The sequence below is a fragment of the Sebastes umbrosus genome, chromosome 8 (assembly GCF_015220745.1).
Source record: "Sebastes umbrosus isolate fSebUmb1 chromosome 8, fSebUmb1.pri, whole genome shotgun sequence".
Classification (NCBI taxonomy): domain Eukaryota; kingdom Metazoa; phylum Chordata; class Actinopteri; order Perciformes; family Sebastidae; genus Sebastes; species Sebastes umbrosus.
Genome location: NC_051276.1, coordinates 10,222,039 through 10,246,699, shown reverse-complemented (window position 1 = coordinate 10,246,699; position 24,661 = coordinate 10,222,039). Strand labels below are relative to the sequence as shown.

Below are 24,661 nucleotides of genomic sequence, written 5' to 3'. Positions count from 1 at the left end.
ATGATTGTGTCATCCTAAAACACTCCCACTGCACCACTTTCACTTGGTCATTTCTGCATTTAGGAGATAGACCTTATATAATTCATGACAAAGAGACTTTAATTTAAGGAGAATTAAATAGGTCTATAAATTATAAAAAAGGTAAGATAGAGCTTTTGCTTTTGACTTGCAAGTCCTGGGCTCACTTGTAAGCCATTCAATGACAATAAATCATGTGTAGAGAGGAAGGAAGTCCAAAATGTCAGAACGCAGACAGAGCCTATATTGTAAAAATGAAAGATTTGAAAAAACTCATTCAAGGCAACAATCTGTATATTGTACTAACATGTTTCTTATTTTTGCTTGATTTCAAATTATGTTTCTGCTGTGCTTTTCACACAGCTAAAGATTAGTTATTATTAATCAGCTTATCATCATAAGAGTTACTCACTTTCCTTGTTTATTGGCAAAACTAATTTTTTTTCTTTAAATAGTGATAATGTATACTTCAACAACTTGCAATCTACAGCACTCTACAAAAAGTAATAATTACATGATAAAAGTCATAATATTAAAAAAAAAAAATTAAATTTACAAGAAAAAGTACTTTGTCGTATTAAAATATACAACTTATTCTCGAAATATTGTATGTATATCAACAAATACATACATGGATCAAATGTTGAGCCACATTTACTATAGGACTCAATTTAATATTAAATGCATTTACTGTCATTTAGTCCTATTCAGTTTGGATTTCCTCAGATAGATGAATGCTAATAAAATAATAAAACTATTTTTTAAAATACCTTTAGAGTAAAATAGCAACTCATATGCAACCTCTCTCTCTCTCTCTCTCTCTCTCTCTCTCTCTCTATCTATATATATGCACATATGTATTTTTCTTGACTTCAACGCTGCAGGCTACAGTGCTGTGCAGTGTGTGCCCTTCTGGGGAAACTAAGCGATAGTGATATTAATAAGCTTCCCAAACAATGTTATTGAATTATGGTAATGTAAAACGAGTGTTCATATCGGTGCAAATCGGAAAACATGTTCGCAGAATACCAATATATTTCTGATAGGCCAATATCGGCCAATAAAATCAACTGACAGACAAATCGGCCGGCTCTCCCTTCAACAATAAAGAGTAGACTAGAGTAGTTTAATGGAGAATGATGACTACACACGCATGATAGTAAGGTAAGTCATAAATCAGAGGTTGGTCATTCATTCCATATGCGGTATTACAAGTGACAATTAATCATAGCTGCCTGCTCCACACATTAGGAGTATCAGCTTAAGAGAGGAGTGCTGGGACTCCGTGGCTTTGAGCTGCTGTCACAAAGAACTGCTGAAGAGCTCAATACAGTAAAAAGTCATAATGAGGTTCTGTTAAAAAAAGGATCATAGTCTGCATATTTCTCAAGACACTTAAAGAACGTAGTGTGAGTTATTGCTGGCTGTTAGGGTGAGATATTCATAATTAGGGATGTGCATTTCAAGCAAAAAATACTATTCCATAATCACTGGGAACTAGTTGCCCCCCCCCCCTACAAATGCTTTGTAATTACAACCAGCGATTCTTATTACAAAGCATTTCTCCACAGGCACACAAAATTACCAAATTGTGACCTTTCAGCTTCTGTCTAACACAACCGACAAAAATAAAATAATGTGCGGTATCATGGAAGTCGTACTACTCACGCTGAGTTGAGCTGTGAGGAACTGTGACTGTTTGAGCACTGTGAAAATGGTTCTCCACAGGACAGCATGGCAAAGTAAAGGGTTGGTTTTCTCAACAATAGCCTTTAACTAGCCCGCCCTGGCCATCGTTTCTTTTACTATTCTTCCCTGCAATATGTAAAACTGATTTACTGACCAAACAGTGCACACTATAGACCAGTTTTTACTGAACAATAGCACTGCCAACACAACTCTGCTAACAAATACATCGCTTGTCGTATAGCAGCTTCATAATGAAAGCTGCCGGTCTGTTGGTGGAAAGCTGAATGCGAGGCAGCGGCAGGAAATGTTCGGTTTGTATCAACAGTAAATTAATACCACGTCTACGCAGGAGGCGTAGCATGAGCAGCAGGCTAGTGGAGCAGCAGCTTCGGTGCTCTATCTACACCGACGCAGGATGAGGATGAGGTCAGGCACTGTACTGAGTGTAGGTCACCTGTGTTTTGGCAGCGCTCAGAGCCCAACACACATTTTTAATGTTTTTACATGACTCATCGGGAGACTCTCATAAAAGATGTTTGGAATCACAACATTTAAAAAGCCGTCCATAATTATAGTTTTAGTTCTGCTCACGGATAGGGTTAGACATCCTGTACTGCCCTGATATAGCATTTTGATGATCTGGCCTTTTTATTAAATATACAGTAGTTCCTCCCTGTATGAACACACTGGCCTATACTGTATAGTATAGTATACTGTATAGTATACTCACTGTATTGTATACTGTATAGTATAGGGCAGTATACTATACTGCCCTATACTATACTGTTCTATACTATAGTATAGGACAGTATAGCATTTGCTCCTGTGTATACTATACTGTCCTATACTATAGTATAGGACAGTATAGTATAGTATAGTATACTGTATAGTATAGTATAGTATAGTATAGTATAGTATAGTATAGTATAGGACAGTATAGTATAGTATAGTATAGTAAAGTAAAGAATAGTATAGTATAGGACAGTATATAGTATAGTATATTATACTCACTGTATAGTATACTGTATAGTATAAGACAGTATAATATAGTATAGTATAGTATACTGTACAGTATAGTATAGTATAATATAGTATAGTATAGGACAGTAGAGTATAATGTATATTATATTATAGTATAGTATAGGACAACATAGTATAGTATAATATATTATACTCACTGTATAGTATAGTATAGTATAGGACAGTATAATATAGTATACTGTATAGTATACTGTATAGTATAGTATAGTATAGTATAGTATAGTACAGTACAGTATAGTATAATATAGGCCAGTGTGGTCATACAGTAGTTCCTCTCTGACCACAGCTCCATTAGAGCGGTCAGTCTCTAAATCACCCAGAGAGCTGCTAACACTGCCGCTGTTCAGAGCTGCTAATGAATTCATCCATTCTGACTTCCTCTGCAGAGTTTTACAGCTCCATGATTGTTAGAATGTTGTTAGAGAAGATTTTCCAGCTTAGCCAGTCTCTGAAAACCTGGTGCTGAGAGAAAATGGAGTTAAAAGTTTTAAGAAAGCTCTTTGGAGCATCTCCTCAGATGCAGATGTATAATTCTAAAAACCAATACATCATCCACTTTTCCAGAGTGCTGATGTGCAGCAAATTAAAGCATCCAAACAAAATACGCACTACAGCCAGTGATGATTAAGTCGTCAGAGGTCGCGGTCATCCACCAATTTTTCATATTCTCCACAAGTCCCCTCCACACCACCTGCATTTTTTTCTCATTTTGCCTGACTTTGCAAGGGAAACAGATGAGTTTTTAACGCCCAGCGCAGCAGAAAGAATCAATCACTGATATGGTACAATGGCAAGAATTGTACTTTTTTAAATGAATGGTTGTTATCTTTGCTGACCTGTTGCTGACAGTGAACGATGATGAGGAGTAAAGTGAGCATGTCGGTCATGAATTTTGGAGGGCCTCCAATGCAGCTCCCTGGGGCCAGGTATTAGTGTAAAACCCAGAGTAGGCAAGAATCCTCCTCCGGCTGAAAGATATGCCATCTAAAAGTCACAAACTGTCTGTAACGCTGAGAGACGAAACACTTTTCAATCCTGCGTGGAATACAGAGAGATTGTACCTAAAAACTGCCACAACAGAGAAAGCATGTCACTGCAAATACAGGTGTAATTGATAACATTAACGATGGCTGAATCTCATTTAGCAGCTGATTGTGCTGACCTCATACTATACTAGTAGTACGTACTGATTGGGCCAAAATGCAGCTTGTAGTATGCAGTATGTAAACATGAGCAAAATATACAGTATGCCAAAAATACCCGGATGTCGTACTGATTTGGAAAATATCTTCAGTATGCATCGGACCAGTCTATCTCGCCTACTGTATCCCACAATGCAATGTTTTTTTCGTACCTCTTTTCATCACTGAATTCACTTTGAGGTGAGAAATCAATTGTGTAGATTTTGAATATTGGCAGTATTATAAAAATTGGCCGTTCAGTCCACACTCCTACGCAGAAAGTTGGACGACATTGCGCTGTCAGACCTCTTGTCCTTGGGCATATAGGGGCAGCTCTGCGTAGGAGTAAGCGTTCAGTCGCACGCCATACTTCTTGCCCTGCGTTCAACGACATCACGCTCTGGCCCGCGCTCTCTCACACAGTGATAAACATTTTGGCTGCGCTGGCTGCCTGCTCCAAACGCACAAATATTTTTTCCATACTCTCTTTTCTTTTTTTCCACACTTATCCAGACCTGGAACTTTACTAAAATCCAATTTCATAATTTTCAATACTGCGTAGGAACCCTGTAGATTGTTTAAAGGCTGGTGGATGCAGTATCTTATAAAGAAAACAAACGTCGGTCATAACCAAAAAAAAAAATTCCAAGCTCAATAAGTTGTATTTTTTTGATAATAATGCAATAGTGGTTTAAAGGCTTAGTCTGGCCTAGCATAGTGCAAAATAAATCAATTTAACAGTTTCATACTGCGTTCATCAGTATTTTGAAGTAGGCGGCTTCAAATACAGCCACTGTCTTATCTTACTGGGACTATAGACGATAGAACTGAGCCATCGTTAATGTTATTAACATGCTTTTCCTACCCAAGTCAAACTGTCTCCTGCAGATTATTAGCAACTTCAAGGATGGACTCTCTTTGAGTTTTACCTTCAAATAATGCAGTTGCTGATCAGAAGATATTATCTGTTTGAACAATCGACAGTCAGTGTGTAAATGGGTAATCTGTAAAATATAAAACACTTTCCATGAATAACCAAAAAAAACTCACAAAAAATGATTTTTCAAATTATCCAGAGGCAGCACATAGTCACAGAGCAGAGACTGTACTGTACTCGGTGTCCCCAGAGAACGGGAGTGCACTGATCTGCCTCCCGTTCTGTCTCTGTCATTCTGCTGCTTTGGCTTCGGGGAGGTAAAGGCTCGCCAAATTGTAATGCCATGCCTCTAGGTCAAAACAATGAGCAGTTACTTTGTGTTTGCTGCTAAGTGGCCTATTCCCATGCAGCGTGACCTAAACACCGTCCACAGATCTGCTGAGTGAAAACATTAACACGCACTCTGGGCACACTGCCTGCACTTCAGTAATATAATCAGCTTGGTGTTCAGCCAGAGCAGACATTTAGGGGCAAATGTTGAGTTGGTGCGACAATAAAATTGTGACACTGGTCAGACTAACGAGATTAATTCTTTCCAGTGAAGGCACAACATCAAGCTGAATGATTCCAACTCAAATCATCCACTGTCAGGAAATATCACAGCCTGGATATTATACAGCACACACCTGTTGCAGGAGATTATAAATGCAGTAGCTCTCAGATTACCCAGTACAGCTGGCTGTTAAATTGTTCCTCTGGTAAAAGGCTCACTAAGTCTCATTCACAAAGCACTTGACTGTAAGGTGACTGTTAGGGATGCTCAGTATCGGACATTAAGATGTGGTATCAGCCAACCTTAGTGACTGTAAGGTGTGTAGATCCATATATCGAGTCTATCTGAAATGTAAAAGATTATCTTGTTGCAGCAACAGAGAATCAGCGAATACAAAATCATATATTTTAACTTTGCTGATGTAAACGTTACTGTTGCTGCTCTACAAACAATATTTAGCCTAGTTATAGTCTGAATTTAACCCCTTTCCATTCCGAACTCTTCTTTTAGAGTGTTGGGGGACAGGGCATGTTCAAGGGTGGATACAAAGTCAACATCCTACTGTAAGTATCAACATATTTGTATTGCAATTTCACATTTAAAGAAGCAGCTTTTACTTCCATGTTGTGCTTCATTCCAACCGTCAAAAATTCTAAATGTTATCCTTTAAATTTGTCATTGTCATCTATAGTGGTTATTTGTGGGGGGGGGGGAAAACACGCAATTCAAATGATTAGGAAATAAATGATTGTATTTTTATTCAAATATTTTCGTTTTTGACATTACTAGTTTTAATGATGTATTATAAGCTGCTTAGAGCTAGTGTTAAGAAGTTAAACAGGTCATTATTCCCTCTCCAATATCTATTTTATCTTGCTGTGAAAACATCTCCTTCAAACAACTGGATTTATTCAAGTTTCTCACCAAAAAATCCATTTTACAGGATTACATTTGAACGCATCATGATAGCGTTATAATTTACCATCGCCCAATACTAATTTTTACTGAGTATTGGGTGATCATGATGCTGAGTTGAACGCACCATAATGTAACTCAATGGAACCTCCGTTAACGGAGTTCCGTAACTCCATGCTGTCGGCAGACAAGCCGATCGCTGTGATTACTGAGTGTCTGATTCAGTTAGTTGTTCCAAATGTTTTAAGGTTGTTCCTCCACGACTTATTTTGGACCTGCAGTTGTTACAAATTGCAGCTTTATGTCTTCTCGCTCACCCTGAAGAACCTCCACACTGACGACATGTTGCGATGTTACTGAACCATCATGTGGCGGCCTCACGTGTGTGTTGCGACCTTCGATCGGCTGCTGATTGACGGTTCATCTCTGGCTGTTAGTTTAGGAAGCGTTTGATTAATGCAGCAGAGTTTTCCATGAGCGTAGCATTTTAAACGTCAATATCATGGTCGATCATGTTCATTTAATTATGGAAAGCCCAAAATCGTGATCGCGGTTAATATTCAATTAATTGTGCAGCCCGACATCACAGTGAAATGCCAACTGGGCCTGGGGAATAAGGGTCTGTCAGTTGCGAAGAACTGTCACATTTGAAGAAGCACCTGCACACACACACAACAACAGTGGTGGGTGTTGAGGCGCATCGGGGAGGAGAAAGATGCCGGTGTATGGCAGGTGGCTCAGACACCGTTACAGACGCCGTAGACGAGACTATGCAATGACACTTGAGTCCATACATTCAGAAGGTAGGCGTACAGAAGGCATACAGTAGGCTACGTGCCCTATGGACAATATAACCAAGAATCCCATAATTTTTGTTAATGCAAAAGTACTCTAATAAGTTACTTTTCTCACTAGGTAATGCTGTAACATAACAAGTTAATGGCAGTAACCTTGTAATGTGATAAGTTACTTTTAAAAGCAACCTTACCCAACACTGACAGTCAAACTAGAAGGGCACTCAGAGAGCAAAATGTCATATCTCACAATGTTAAAGAAAGTGAAAATAACTTGGGTATCTGCCCCGAGATTCAGATCCGCTCCAAACTTTACTGGGTTTTTCGTTGACCCATGCTGCATCCTTCCACCAAGTTTCATGAAAACTAAACCTCATGAAAAATAAACAAACGGGACCAAAAACACAACCACATTGTCAATTCTTCCTGTGTCAACGACAGAGGAAATGTTACCTTTTAGCTTTCAAATCTGAGTATAAACTAAATTGATACTGCCCGAAGTGAGCATTTTAAAATATGCATTAATACAGAATTCAAATGTGGGTCATTATTGATAATTGGGCAAACCGCTGAACCGTAATGTTTTCTTATGAATATAAATGTCTAGAGACATTCTCCCTTGTGTCTGGTTGACTGCCAAATGTGAATGTTATTTTTCCAAGTTCTTTGGAGTCAATAAATCCTCTCTCCAGATGTAAACATGAAATGGCTTCTTCTGTGTTGTTGCCAAACCAGTAAGAAATGGAAAGAGCATCAAAAAGATCCTCCCGTAAGTATACAAGTAAGTCTGTTACTGTAAAATGTGCTCACAGTAACAACTAGAGAGCATCTTGTGATGAGATCACACAAGTCGCGATGCCAAATCGAGCCAGGGGGCGTAAAGTGGGAGGATCAATGGCCCCTTTCCCCACTTCTTACCCCCTACCTCTGGCGACCTTGCTAGGCGCACACCAATCTTCAAGCCCTTAATTTTGATCTCAACTACACACCTGTATCGTTTCCTGACTGCATCTTGAATGGTTTTGATGCTATCTGTCCACAGACAGAAATATTAACACCTGGCACAGCACTCTAGACCTTCTCTGTGGTAGTTCCTGCTATAGTAGGCGTCTCCAGCAAGCCCCCAGGAAGTGCACCGGTCAACGATCCGGACTTTCGTAGTGGCCAAACGGCGGTACTGCAACTTCCGTGTCCGTCACGTGATGCCGTTGGGGCCAAAAATGCTTTTTCCTATAGACTTACATTGGGAAAGAGACGTCAGTAACTCAGCGGATAAATTATTTTGAGGTGAATCAACTTCCCAGTACGAACACTCTAATAGCCCTTATTTAAAAAATGTAGTTTTTAAAGTTGTAAAATAAAATGCACTAATAGCTGAATCCAGAGTTATTTCCCTTCCTCCGTTCATGTGAGTGAGACCCAGACCGAGGCTGGAGCGCAAGCCGTGACGACGGCGTGACATTGGGACCCCGTGACCGAGTCACGTGACCGAGCGGATGCTACTGTGCATGTCCCAATTGCCCAAGATCCGCCAAGATACGGGTACTTTTCCAGACGGAAGTCGAGCCATTTAGGCTTCATGCGCCAATGAGCAACACTCATAGGAATGACCGGGGCCCCGCCTCCAACGCTGTATCCAGTTCTTTTAATACATCCATGGTCTCCAGAACCACATGTTGCCATGATGACACACACACAGTCACTATACTGATAGTGGAAGCACTGAATTTTTATGGTGACATTTACAAAGAAACTGTATCTTACATGGATCAGTCCCATCTGGCCGATACCTGATCTGCTCAATTAGATCTGTACCGGCACCGATACCAACAAATGCCCGTCTATCAGAACGGTACATTCTCACATCTCATCAAGTCTGCAGGGGGCTTTCTGTGGAGAGCTGGCTCGGATGCCCAAACATAATTGGGACAATGTAAATGGAAGCGAACACAATAATTGCAGAACAACCGATCTGCAGGCTATAGTTTATATTTGCCATATTTATTTCTGCTGATGGGATTGTTTAGTTGTAATCTGCAAAGTTGGACCAGCAGGGTTGGTTTCTATCCAGCTAAAAAAAAAAAAAAATTAGAACTTGCTTTCATTTCCATGGAAACAAGTGAGGTTTTTAAGCCCCATCTCATACTCTGCATCTTATATCCTCCTGGCGCCCTCAAAGACTTGACGTGATCACGGTGAGCACTTCAGGCGCGTTAAGAGCACATTTGATCGAAGTTTGCAAAGCCTCAGTCTGCAAGTCCAGAGGGTGGATTTGGGTTCAGCGGCTGCATGAAATTCTATCATCCTTTTTTTAATCTCTCTATCTCGGCTCGCCAACGTGGTAGAAGAGCAAAACTGAATCGCTGGACTCCTTTAAAACTACCTGGTCATTTGCCTTATTTGATTTAAGCATGAATTTTTTTGTTAGGTAGTAAAAATGTACCTTGAAGCTCATTCACAGGTTTGTGAGTTGAACTGTTATCCTGCCAAGCATTGACTTCACTTCAATACAATCTTTGAAAAAGTGCTACGGTTTGTTTTATACTCAGAATAGGTGTCACTTCCTGGATGCTTCATTGGATGTCTCTTTTAGAAACTACAAGTGAAGGCAGTTTGTATGTAAGTTGTTAAAACAGATACATGTTGTTCTGCAGATCCAAGCGCAGTCTGGACACTTTGAAGTTTATTTGCCATTCTGCTGTTTTGAAAAACTGGAGGAAAAGATTCATCACCTTTGATAAAGCAACATTTCCGTTGCTGTGATGCAGCTGACTTTGCTCAGTTGTTTGCTTCAAAACAACTTCTATACTCTGCGTGTTCAGCTGAGATTATTGGAGCTCTTTGTGTCTTTGTGTGCTATTTATACAAATCCTCAGACCCATCTCAGTTGACCTTTTACGAAAGAAATAATGGCGACAGAACTGTGAACAACTGCTGCAAGAAGGCAACGGAAAGCAACAAAGAAGCAGGGCAATTTTAACTTCACAAAAGCAAACAATTATTGATGACATGGAAGCGCTGAGCTTCAAAGTCTTTTATTTATAGGCATCACAAATTACAGACAGCAGGCGGGGGAATAATGGAAGTGTTTTTTTCCCCTCTTGAAGTTTTTCGAAAATAGAAAGGATGACTGCAGGCCCTGAACAGACGCAGGAAAATCACTGGGATATTAAAGAAAGGGTCGATGAAGGAGCTTTGCTATCTGAGGCGTGTTTGTAACGTGTTGCTGTTTAGTGCACAACTTTCATGTGGCGTCTTCGAAGAGAGTAGAAGTGAGAGAGACAGGTTTGTCAAACATTTCAGGAAAGCTTCCAAGGTGCCAAGATGGAGCCATCTTGTGGTTTACAGGAGGAGATGTGATATCAAGCAGCTTCTCAGGGGAGAGAGTCAACTTTAAATGAGGCAGAGTGAGACGGAGCTTAGAGCGCACTGCTTGGTGAGATGCTGTATTATTCTTTTTCTCATCATGCTGGAGGCTGTAGACTCAAACACATCATCCATATCTGGGTCTTAAGTATGTGTTGAACGGGTGCTGCAGGAGAAAAAGGAGAAAAGGAGGGCTCCTGTTTCAAAATGAAATATCTACCATTGGAACAAAGTGACACCTACTGTACCCTTATGGCGCTTTACGAAATATCTGTAATCGGCAGATACACAGAAATGTTTTGTAGTTTGTTTTACTACTACTTGTTTAATTTTGATAATGAATTAATTCGAATTTTTCAACAAAAATGCCGAACACTCACTGGCTCCTGCTTGATATCAAATGCACATTCAGTTAGACATATTCCAATATTATGAGAAAACTCAAGATTCAATAATAAGTCTTGAATGAATCTTGGGTTTTCCTCAAAATATTGTTGTGATTTTAGGATCAAGATTTAGGAACAATAACATAATGACGAATGTATATAAGGGAAAAAAAGAAGAAATGTTCCCGTTTTAAACAATCTTTGAGGCCATTCGAGTTTTCAGAGTTTATGTGGTGCACCTGAATGCACCATCAGTCCCTGACGGTGGCTACAGCTTTACCGTACAAAGCGATATGTTGAGATCATGAGACCACGGCTCTCTGAAGTGTAGATGGCGTGACCGAAGTTCAATACTGTGATGGAGAGTTTTCAAAGACACTAAAACATCTTGTTATCTTTCTGTGCAGGAGATCTGCATCCATTCCTCTCCTTCCTGTGCATAGTAAGTTGTGTATTTATTTGTGTTTTAGAATGTAACCGCCAGGAAATCAGAAAATAATGTTTTATTTCTCCGATTCGCTGCTTTGTTCCCACTAACGCCGTTCCCTCTCTTCAGTCACTCTATAGCTCGCTCCACCATCGCTGCTCTCTCTATCCCTCTCGTTGAGCCGAGGATGAGGAGGGACCATCTTTGAATGAGGTGTGTTTACGAAGAGCAACCGACAATGGATACATATTGTCTTTAATGTGGTATTTTGGAGGGATTATTGATCATTTTTATCAATTCTCCAGTGGTAAGAAATTGTTAAATTTAGCACCAAATCTGTGTAACAAATGGTATCAACCCAAAAATTGCTTGCAATAACTTATGAGACATAATAGAGCATGAGGATGACCATCAAATACTTATATCATCATTTTCTAAGCCCTTATACATTGCCACAATTTATTTTAATGAATTAATTCATTTATAAATGCATGTTTATTTCTGATTTATAACTAGAATAACTAGACACACAGTGCTGAGCATGATGGGATGTTGACTTTTTTCACCACTTTCTGACATTTTATAGTCCAAACAATTAGCTGATTAATCAAGAAAATAACCAGCGGGTTAATCAATAATGAAAATAATTGTGAGTTGCAGCCTTAATTTAGAGCATCAAAGTGTACATCCAACTGGGTGGAAAACAACACACATATCAGGGCTGTGCATGAGAAACACAGCAACCATTTTAATGCCGCATCTAATTTTAAAATAAAGCCACCTGAGACATTAAAGCAGAGACTGGAACAAGCTTCTTCTATATTTTCTGTTTAGTTTGCTTGTCTGTGTCAGACGGAGATGGACAATTCCAACGTCCTAAATGGAGGGTAAACTATACGGCAAAAAAAAAAAAAAAACTGATTTTTATTTGTTTTTCTGTTTTACAGCTCAAAACAATTAGTCGATTGATCGATTAGTCAAATCGACAAATAATTAATCAGCAATTATTTTGAAAATCAACTCATTGTGTCAGTTATTTATTAAGGAAAGTTACAACAATGTTCATAGATGATAGATGACTGAACATCCGTGGGTTTGACTGTTAGTCTGGGGGATTATACTGGACATTTTCATCAAGACAATAAAAGACAGATTATTCAATAATGAAAATAATCCTGCATATAGGCTGCAGCCCTAATATGTTTACCAATATACTGCATTTCCAGAGAATGACACCTTCAGGAGTCCTTTCTCTTCTGGTGTATCTACAGAGAGACATTAAGTAATGATGCCACATAAAAAGGTGGTAAACTATTACCTCCAGTCTGACATCTACCACAAATAAAGGAAAAAAAATCAATTAAGGAAAGTTTCTTTTGGACATTATATGACCCATAATGTGAGTTGATGTGATGAGGATTCTGCACTGTTAACTGCTCCACAGAGGTGAGGAAGGTGTGTGTTTATCCCTCAGCTCGGCTCCATCTCTGCTTCTCCTAATCCACTTTAAATGTCACCTTGAGAGAATCGACTGCTCTCTCCTGCATGCAGAGCAACCTTGATGGCACATCCATGCTGACTTTACTGTTTGTCCACAGTAGAAATCATTTTAAAAAAGCCAGACTGCAGAATTATCCTTATTTTGAAAACTCTGAAACCAGATCCTCCATCCATCCATGCAGGCAGCTGTTTGCATCTGGATGCAGGACTTTAACTCTGATTGGAGTAAAGACACATCTCTGACTGATGCCCGGGATGCACCTGAGGGGTGTCCCCGGCCGGACCCCCCCATCACAGACAGCATGCACGACCTGTTTCTGAGACGTCAGGTCAACCTCCACTTTTTAAAACCCCACATGTGCAACAACCGACCGGACAGACACCGCTCCATCTCCCCGGCGGCAAGCAACAAGAATCTCGGTGAGGAGGGAAAAAAAAAAAATCAGCATGCAACACGACAACCCGAGCCTTTTCCTCCGCAGTAAAGCATCTCCATAAAGTCACACTTCACTCCAGCTGCACGCATGCATGCACGCCTCCTATACCACAGTATAGCGGGCTGCAGAAGAGGAGAGGAGAGAAGAGGAGAGAAGGAGACGGGACTGAAAGTGGGATGAAGAATAAATGTAGTACCTGTAACTCCACACTGTAGCCCTGGTAGAAGTGCGTCGGGAACACCGCCAGCTGATGTTGCACTTGGAGGGAGACTGTATAATCCATTAACCGGCAGACAGAGGCTGAACAGCGGCAGACGGAGCGAGGAGACGCGTCTCTACTGTTGGCGGCAGTTTGTCCACGGTGTAGTACAAACCGACACCGCCCCGCTGCGCTCCCATTGGACCAGCGGCGCGCACCAACCACAACACTGAGAGCACCGCAGGAAGTGGTAGAGCTCATCAGCAAAATGTCACCTGGTCTGCAACCCAGACCATTCATCAATTCATACATTCATGCATTCATACAGACAGACATTCATGCATTCATACAGACATACATACATTCATTCATACATTCATGCATTCATACAGACATACATACATTCATTCATACATTCATGCATTCATACAGACATACATACATTCATTCATCAATTCATACATTCATGCATTCATACATTCATACATTCATGCATTCATACAGACATACATTCATGCATTCATACAGACATACATACATTCATTCATACATTCATGCATTCATACAGGCAGACATTGATGCATTCATACAGACAGACATTCATACATTCATACATTCATGCATTCATACAGACATACATACATTCATTCATACATTCATGCATTCATACAGGCAGACATTGATGCATTCATACAGACAGACATTCATACATTCATATATTCATGCATTCATACATTCATACATTCATTCATGCATTCATACAGACAGACATTCATGCATTCATACATTCATGCATTCATACAGACATACATTCATGCATTCATACATTCATACATTCATGCATTCATACAGACAGACATTCATGCATTCGTACATACATACATTCATACATCCATGCATTCCTACAGACAGACATTCATGCATTCATGCAATCATACAGACAGACATTCATGCATTCATACATTCATACAGACAGACATTCATACAGATCAGACATTCATGCATTCATACATTAATACAGACATACATTAATGCATTCATACAGACAGACATTAATACATTAATGCATTCATACAGACAGAGAGTCATACATTCAGACATTCATACATTCATGCATTCATACAGACAGACATTCATACATACATTCATACATACATACACTCATGCATTCATACATTCATACATACATACACTCATACATTCATACATTCATAAAGACAGAGTGGAGTAAGGACCGACCATGAAAACATTATTATGAGCAGCCTATTTAGCCTCTGTCTATTATTATTGGGCTATTAGGCTATTATTATTAGTAGTAGTAGTAGTAGTAGTAGGTCAGTGTGTTCTGAGTCCCACTTTTGCCCTCAGAAGATTCTGTCTAAATACCAAACGTTCTCCAACAATTATTAATTGGTTGTTTTTATATAGCCTATTAATTAAGTTGTGTACATTTTATTTCCCCAATAAAGGTCCGGATTCTTTCTAAAGCATTTCCTTTTATATTTTGTTATTATAAAAAAGTGAGATTTTCATGTTTTTTTATTATAAAGCAGGCCTATATAAATACTGTGAAAGTATCGAAACGCTCAATCCTCAGAGAAATACACACAGCCCGTATTCAGAAACTCTGCATTTGAAACAAGCTGTCAGGATTTCTGTCCATTTGTGATGTCACAAATATACAATATTTAGACCCTTTACACAGATTTAAACGTAAACATTCTACAGTAAATGTGTCTCAGTTTATTCCTGTTGCAGTGTGTGTGAATGACATCAGCTGACAGGAAGTACACATGGACCCAAGCTGTTTCAGACAGAGGGTAAATACAGGCATATTCAGGCCGACAGTATGAGGAAAATAAAGGGTTTTTTTAACATTACAGCATGTGGACATGTTCTAGTAGAAACACAAAATGCAAGTATGAACCAGAAAATGAGCATGATATGGGACCTTTAAGGTGATCACAGGGAAACTAGAAGATGGATGTGTAAAACCTCTGCACATTCTGCACAGTGAACCTCAAACATCCACTATCAGCAACACACGTTTCTGAGTGGAGGGGGTGTGAAAAGGTTGCCTTTCTCCCTTTTCACTGAGCCCTGTCCCCCTAATCCCCTAATAACAGTGTTTTGTGTCTGCTTGTTGATTTCAGTCCAGTATTTCAGTTTATTTGATATAATGTCAAGTAGTGTGCATAAGTGACACCAGCTTATTTAGTTTGTTTTATGGGTTCATAGGATGTTGTTGTTCTGCCTGGGATGGTGGGGTGGATCAGCTGCTCAGCAGCTCAATCAAGCAAAGTGCCAACAGGTTTGTCTCATTATGTCCTCTGAGCAGGGAGGGGCTGGCCACCGTTAAGATGATATAGGTAAAATAGTTCTGCAGTAAATTACATTCTATAATGGTTTGTGGGCTCATTGGTATGTGTAGATATGTCATAGATAGATTGAGATGTCAGCAGTAACTTAGAGATCTTATATTAATGGTCTGTTCATTATTCTGTGTGAATTTGGATGCTTGTTCGGTTTAGGTCACCTTTGACTGAGAGGATACAATCCCATTCACTGGAGTTAACAGCTTGCTGTGAGGCTTTAGCTTTCTTTTGTTTGCTGTTCTTTTGATTCAGTTTAAATGTATTTTTAATTGAATTTCCCGGGTTTAATTTTTGCCCTTTGTTTCAGTTAACTTTTAGTTAATAAATGACACTTTATCATCTGCCCTTTATATGGGGTGTCGGCGCTACAGGGGGACTTTCATTTTAGCTATACAGTTATATGTTCACAGCACAATGACACAGAACTGATTATCATAATGTCTTCAAAATTGCAGTGCAATGCCATCCAATGTAAAATAGCAAGATTTTTTTTTGTATTCAACAGTATTTTGTTCAGGTATTATGTGCATTCAAATATGCATATATAAAATATGTAGTTTCTTACAATCCATGGAGGGAGAAGCAAACTCAGCTTTATAGGGCTTGGTCCTCCTGTCCTGATTCCAAAGTCATTCTGATGTTTAGATGGAGGGATGACCAAAGTAACAGTGTTTCAGGCATAAGGTTATTGCTGCGGCAATCTTCATCAATGGGACAAGTAATTGAGTTGCTGTAGCGTATGGTGGGAATAAGCCACTAATTATGGAGCCCTTAGGCACCATGTTCCTCATTGGACCGTATTAGACTGCTGATGTTTGTGGTGCGCAGGCAGTTTAGCAGTTGTCATGCTACATAAACAACATGAGTCAAAAGAGTATGAAAAAGATAGTGGTATAAGACAGTAGGATGGCCCCAACACCTCCTCCTCCGAGGTCTGCTGCAGAATGTGAGTTGAGGTTTAAAGGCGGTGTTTAGCTGCTGGGCAACATTTATGTGCAAATAGGGTCGGCGATGCAATTTGCAAAATATCTCCACTGCTGATTATTTCAACTAGGTCAGAATATCAGGTCAGTACAGAATTTCATTCAGTGGCGGGGGAGAGAAAAAAAAATACAAGAGAGCGAGCAAATGTCTTTTATCTGCCCTTGAGCACAGGAGCCATGGTCCAGATGGTTGGACTGTCACGACAAGCTATGTTTGCAACAGGAAACATGTCACATCCTCGGGGGCTTCTGTGCGCCACATTTCCATTTTCGGCATTTATAGAGTGTCTTGCAGTTATAGCAAGCAGGTATAGGAGCTCAACGGGGGTAATTGACTGATAACTGACGCGCCGGCCGCAGTGGGAATGAAACCTGTGACCTTTCAGTTGGGAACAGAGTCGGCCTCGCCGCCGTGCCACCCTGTGGAAAAGCACTCTTTGATCACAGCTGCGTGTTGGCCACCAAATGGAGCCGTGTGAAGAGAAACTGTGTCAAGGCCAGATGATCTATTTTTGTTCATTTGTAGATTTCTTTGCATCTCATTGCTCAGTCGTGGAATATATTCATGATATGCATTATGGAAGAGAGGGTTGTATCCGAGCACTGAGTATTAATTCTTCCCTCTTTTACATCGTTTCCAAAATCGGATTCCCACCTCCTTTATAGGCTTAGCACGTTAGCTGCATATTTGCATCAAGTGGAATGTGTTTCCAGCCACACTGCCGATAAGGATTGTCACAAACTGCTGCACTTAGCGACAAAGACTCCCCCATTGAAATAAGAGTGCAGAAAGCTCTAACTCCCAGATATCTCATGAAGCATGAGCAGCAAAATGTAGGCCATTCCTAAAGGTTGAGGATTTATGGGTGAAATCCCTGCCTCTGGTAATAGAATACAATTTCGCCATGGCTCCCTGAGGAAAGAAGCCAGAGTCATTTTTCCATAGACAGTGGATCCTCACCAGGAGTTCAAACAAGTGTGCTTCAATGAGGTTATATTATTTTAAACACAGCAAGCAGCTGCAATTTAGCTTTTCAAACCTGGCCCAGTTTGTTGCGGGGAGCCTCGATGTCAGCCCGCAGCACACATGCCGGTCTGTGGCTGGCATGCTGTTTTGGCTCCGGGCTTTCCTCTTGTCTTCAGTTTGAGCTGCCACACAAAGAGAGCAAATGCCACCATCAGTCAATCTTTGCCTCGTAGCCCGTAGCAACCAGCTACCAGCACGGGCATCAAACTGACTGTGTGACCCTGAAAGCGGGGACAAAAGCCAGCCAGTCCTACTCATCATATTTACCTTTTAAAAGAAGCAACTGTTTTCATGGGCACAGTGGAAGGTGAAAATGGCACTGACTGAATCGGTTATTGTTTTACTGTATTGACATGCAACAATAAGCAGGGTCAACATATCAAAACACAGGAATCTCACACTCATGAATGGAAAAGACTTCTTATTCACACACATACAACCATCAACATAATAAAGTGCAGCTACATCATCTCTACTGTAACATGTGTGATGTGACGAGCTGGAACAGATTGGTCCTGTAAATTCAAATGTCGTGAAAAAGCCCTTTTTGACAGCTGAACATGCAACGACCAGACATTTTAATGCTGGTAACAGTTTTAATTCAATGTTTAAAGCGAAAGCTAACTCGTCTGGATGGCTGGGGCAAAACATCACTTCCGTTTGCCAACATGCATTTGTAAAAGGGTCTATTGATGAAGACGTTTAACTTATCTCTGTCCCAGGAAATATATATATATATATTTTTTTACCTGCATCACTCTGATGTAATGAATGGACGAATATAATATGCAAAACACAAGTTGTCACTGTCATCGGTGCTAAAGCTGATAATTTTAATACCTTCATATTACTGTCAGTGTGTGTGAGAGGAGGGACTCAGGTTATGTAAAGATTAAAACATACTCCTGTGAGGACTGCGACCGGCTATATTCATGTAGCTGGAGAACATGACACCACGCGTTACATCACATTCTAACTACAGATATTGTTGCCAAAATCCCCGCCGGCATCAACAGCCCCAGATTATCTGTTTAGAATTAAACATCTCCATAATTTTATAAGGAGAATTTGGATGGCCTCACACAGTGTGGGGGTAAACCTGGTGGATCTGTTCGCACAGTGGGTGCCAGCTCACTGCTGTAGCTGCACGGCAGCACAACAGACTTCTGATGTGAAACTGATGAGCAATCACCCTTCTTTTATTAACCCCTTACCACTCCACCCTCTTTTTTTATAGGGGTAGGGGTGGGACGACAGGGGATGTTCAGGGGTAGATAAAAACTCAACAGAAGATGTCACATAGAAGTGGTGTACATCTGGGAACCTGAAGATTAATTTAAGGTGTAGCTCAGCACTGTGTGTCTAGTTCTTCTAGTTATAAATCAGAAATAAACATGCATTTATAAATGAATGAATTCATTAAAATAAATTGTGGCACTGTATAAGGGCTTAGAACATTATGATAGAAGTATACACACGTAGGCAAAATTGTTGGTACCCTTCCGTTAAAGAAAGAAAAACCCAAAATGGTCACTGAAATAACTTGAAACTGACAAAAGTAATAATAAATAAAAATTAACTGAAAATTAACTAATGAAAATCAGACATTGTTTTTGAATTTTGGTTCAACAGAATCATTTTAAAAAACAAACTAATGAAACTGGCCTGGACAAAAATGATGGTACCCCTAGAAAAGATGTAAAATAATGTGACCATAGGGACATGTTAAACTAAGGTGTGTCCTGTAAATAGCATCACAGGTATCTTCAAACTTGTAATCAGTCAGTCTGCCTATTTAAAGGGTGAAAAGTAGTCACTGTGCTGTTTGGTATCATGGTGTGTACCACACTGAACATGGACCACAGAAAGCTAAGGAGACAGTTGTCTCAGGAGATTAGAAAGAACATTATAGACCTTCATGTTAAAGGTAAAGGCTATAAGACCATCTCCAAGCAGCCTGACGTTCCTGTGACTACAGTTGCACATATTATTCAGAAGTTTAAGGTCCATGGGACTGTAGCCAACCTCCCTGGACGTGGCCGCAAGAGGAAAATTGATGACAAATTGAAGAGACGGATAATACGAATGGTAACCAAAGAGCCCTGAACAACTTCCAAAGAGATTAGAGGTGAACTCCAAGGTCAAGGTACATCAGTGTCAGATCGCACCATCCGTCACTGTTTGAGCCAAAGTGGACTTAATGGAAGACGACCCAGGAGGACACCAAATCATAAAAAAGTGAGACTGGAATTTGCCAAAATGCATATTGACAAGCCACAAAGCTTCTGGGAGAATGTCCTTTGGACAGAAAACTGGAGCTTTTTGGCAAGTCACATCAGCTCTATGTTCACGGACGCAAAAATGAAGCATACAAAGGAAAGAACACTGTACCTAATGTGAAACATGGAGGAGGCTCGGTTATGTTATGGGGCTGCTTTGTTGCATCTGGCACAGGGTGTCTTGAATCTGTGCAGGGTGCAATGAAATCTCAAGACTATCAAGGCATTCTGGAGCGAAATGTGCTGCCCAGTGTCAGAAAGCTTGGTCTCCGTCGCAGGTCATGGGTCCTCCAACAGGATAATGACCCAAAACACAGCTAAAAACACCCAAGAATGACTAAGAACAAAACATTGGACTATTCTGAAGTGGCCTTCTATGAGCCCTGATCTAAATCCTATTGAACATCTGTGGAAGGAGCTGAAACATGCATTTGGAGAAGGCACCCTTGAAACCTGAGACAGCTGGAGCAGTTTGCTCACGAGGAGTGGGCCAAAATACCTGTCGACAGGTGCAGAAGTCTCATTGAGAGTTACAGAAATCACTTGATTGAAGTGATTGCCTCAAAAGGTTGTGCAACAAAATATTAAGTTAAGGGTACCATCATTTTTGTCCAGGCCAGTTTCATTAGTTTGTTTTTTTAAATAATTCTGCTGAACCATAATTCAAAAGCAATGACTGATTTTCATTAGTTCATTTTCAGTAAATTTTTATTTATTATTACTTTTGTCAGTTTCAAGTTATTTCAGTGACCATTGTGGGTTTTTCTTTCTTTAACGGAAGGGTACCAACAATTTTGCCTACGTGTGTATGATGGTCATACCCATGCTCTATTATGTCTCATAAGTTAATGCAGCAATTTTTGGGTTGATACCATTTGTTACACAGAATTGGTGCTAAATCTAACCATTTTTTACCACTGGAGAATTGATAAAAATGATCAATAATACCTCCAAAATACCACATTAAAGGTATAATATGTAACCATTGTCGGTTTCTCTTCGTAAACACACCGCATTCAAAGATGGCCCCTCCTCGTCCTCGGCTCAACGAGAGGGAGAGAGAGAGAGCAGCGATGGTGGAGCGAGCTTTAGAGTGACTGAAGAGAGAGAGCGGCGTTAGTGGGAACAAAGCAGCGAATCAGAGAAATAAAACGTTATTTTCTGATTGTTTCCTGGCTGTTACTTTCTAAAACACAAATAAACACACAACTTACTCTGCACAGGAAGCACAGGAATAATACCATCCAGCCATCATTATTATATTTTTAGTTAAAACCCCAAATCAGCCTGGTACATCGTTGTTACTCAATCACTCACCTGTGCAGTCAGACATGCATCACAATTGGACATTAGTACTGGCACTTGCTAACCAGCTTTTGAGAGTATTTATCGCTAATGCCTATTTTTAATCTTATTTATTCTTATTCTATTCTTATTCTTCTTGTGTGATTGATAAATCCCAGGACTATGCGGGGCAGACTGTCAGACCTGCCTGCAGTAAAATGAGAGTTTTTTTTAAAGGGACTCTGGTGCTCGGAGACACTACCGCTTTTGTCCACAGGGACCGCCAAAATCAACTCAAAATGAAAGTTCCTCATAGTATAACGATAAAAAATGTTAATAATGCTTTAGTTGTTACAAGCATATATTATAGGAATTCAATTTAATACATTGTTAGTTTTTGAAGACACATTCAGTAGGAATATTTTTTGGACTTCGAAGATACTGTATATGTTCACTGAAAACATTTCCTCACTGTGTTGATTAAAAAAAAACTGGTAAATCATAAAGATTTCAGGACCACACAGGTCAGATCTAGAATCATAGTAGTAGGTTAACAGTTTCCCTTTAAGATCCCTAAATATAACACAGACCACTGCTTGGTTGATCACACAGGGTCACAGTTGACTAGTGAGTTTGATTGTGTCATCTCTCTCCCTCTCTTGTCTGTCCCTCTCTCTCTCTCTCTCTCTAAATAATGCAAGGCCTCTGATTTATATTCTGCACGTACTCTGGTGGTAAATGGGCAGATATGGTAAGCGGACATGGATAGCTGGACACACTCTAGTGCTCCATTGTTGAGTGAGCTTGATTGAAATTGCCTGGTGCATCACAGGAACACACCAGGCAATTACTCACACACATTGCAATTATGAGACAATATGCGCTTGCAGACGACAGCACTGTGGGTTGAGTAGAAAACAAGCACAAAACACACTTTACTGAGAGGTACAAGCTCACGGATGAATGAAGAGCCTTCAGCTGGTCATAGTGGAGGGTCTGCAGCTGTCAACAGAGTTGACAATTACCAATCATTCTTCTGGCGACATGGGGGACAACAGCTTTGAACTCTGTATTTTTAAATATTCAAATTCCAGTTTCTAACCAAACTTAAGGCGAGATTATGGTGTTTTTTGAAAGAGGAAATAAGAGACGGCAGGGACACACTGCCTGCGTAAGCAGTGCGTGACGTCTACCTCGCTGAATTGCTGTATCTCTCATGCGTGTGGTGTCCATACCGACTGCTGCTTCTGCCAGAGAGTCATACAAGAGACAAGCCAACTCAAATCTCATATCATGTTCAGCTCAATAAGCTATTTCATCAGCGCTGTCTCGCCATCACATTCCCACCCCTGGAGCACAGAGGAGGGCCGGACTATATGCTACTGACGAAAAAAACGATGATTTTAGTTTTCATATAGATTTAGGAGTAAAATCGCTGCGGTGAACGTGACTGTGCCGTCACACACACTCTGCTGTCTGTTTAAGCGGTTTCACATCATGCAAGTGCAGATAGACAGCGGTGTAGCATTATTGCATGGAATAGATTAATAATCAGTCATTAATATCAAAATATTTATCTATAATAATATAACAATAACTCAAAAGTATAAATCATGAACCCACTAATTGTTGTAAAAGGTGAAGTAGGGTGATGGCACTCAGCTTCAGATATCACACAATTAGTTTTACTATCAGAAATCACCCTTATATTCAATTAAATTATTCACAACACAATGCCAATTTTGGAAAAAAAACAGGGAAAAACTAATAAATTTGATATCCATTCTGGATCTGTTGGATCCCACGGGGGCGAACACGACGGCCGTTTCTCGCCGTCTCTCTTTCTGTTGCAGCTGGGCTGCTGTGCACTCGCATTTCTTCAACCCCCAATTTCTTCCAAATTCAGAAGGTCACATGGCATCATTGCCAGTTAAAAATGTCTTTTATTTTACAGTCCTTTCTTTAAAAAGTCTCTTTTTCTTTATAGTGGCTGGACTCAAGTCTATACAGCACATTGTGTGGATGAAGTGGAGCTGGAGCACACTTCAGGTCTCAGCAGCTAACGGGTCAGCAGCGAAAGAGATGATCTGGCGTGCAGGATTCTGAGTTCTTTTTAGCCTGGTATGATGTCAATATACGGTCAAAAGATCATTTTCACTGTCTATCTTTGCTGTGAACCGCACGGCTTGCAGAAAAAATAGGCGAACCCTCGTATCAACGTTGAGTTCTAGTTTGACACAGGACACGAACAGTGACCTCCTGGCTGAAAGTCCTGTGTTTGACTATGTTAAGTAGGCTACGTGATGTAAGTTAAGTCACGTACGCAACTTAAATAAGTCAACATTCCCCGACCTCCTCCGGCCGTCTAATATTGCCGCGGGGGGCCTTGTGCGTTGTGACAAAACGTCGGTATTTGACAACCTGGGAATGAGACCAGGCGGCTTTGTCTGTCAGCAGGTACTGTACAGGGGTTTATCAGAGGCTTTTCACTGAGGGATACCTGCTGCTGCTGGTAACCAGGTTGATGAGAGTGGTGAGATTGAACCAAAACAATACAGTTGTGGGTTGTAAAGCCAAAACAACGGGCTGAAAGGAGCTAAAACTCTCCGTAGAGCTGAAGCTAACTGCAAAGTCAGGTTATAATTCACTGTAGGTTTGTCAAATTATATTTGATCCATTGTTGATATAAAAAATATTGATTAGTGAAGCTTTAATCTGTAACTCTCTGATTAGTATGACGGCAGGACAGAAACCTGTTTGGAACTTTATAAGCCATGAGATCAGTACAACACAACATCAAAGCCTTTATATTCCCTATTACTATTCATTATATTCATCTAGACAAAAGACTCTACGGGCGATAATTTATAAAATCTGTGCGTGCCTCAGAATTTTAAACACCTTGAACAATGCCAGAGGAGGATGCAGCTGGGCTCAGGATGGATCTGGTAATCCTGTCATACAGACTCGACGGTCTGAGTCAAGCTCTTTGCTATCTGGAAGACGTGCACTCTGAGCCCAAAATAAGACTGCCAGCCCCAACACGCAGCTCTGAGTCAAGGATCCCTCGGCAGGGCACTGTCTTCCCATCTTTACCCCCTCAAGAGTGAGAGTCTGCGGGTCGTCATCTCTACGCGCTATGTGGAGCTGGCGGCCTCTACTGAGGCAGCTATGACTATGACTATGACTATGACTATGACAGTGAACAGACTTGTCCTGAGCTCAAGATCACGGTAACCTCTTGTCATGAGTTTGTTTTTAAGGAATATAAGAGACGTTACAAGAGAAAATAATTAGTTTCTGAGTTGTACTGAGGGATTTATCACCCCC

At 40.3% G+C, this 24,661-nt stretch overlaps 1 protein-coding gene across 4 annotated transcripts in view; it reads right to left on the bottom strand.

Moving 5' to 3' along the window:
- Positions 1-13,557, bottom strand: part of zmat4a (zinc finger, matrin-type 4a) — a 162,547-nt gene extending 148,990 nt beyond the window's left edge. For 2 of the 4 annotated variants that reach the window (XM_037778214.1, XM_037778215.1), the window contains exon 1: positions 13,381-13,557. In XM_037778214.1, the coding sequence (XP_037634142.1) occupies positions 13,381-13,467 (87 nt within the window). In that variant the 5' untranslated portion in view covers positions 13,468-13,557. The remainder of the gene's footprint in view (positions 1-13,380) is intronic. The other 2 variants (XR_005207910.1, XM_037778216.1) reach the window with 2 other exon arrangements.
- Positions 13,558-24,661: the final 11,104 nt, after the last annotated feature.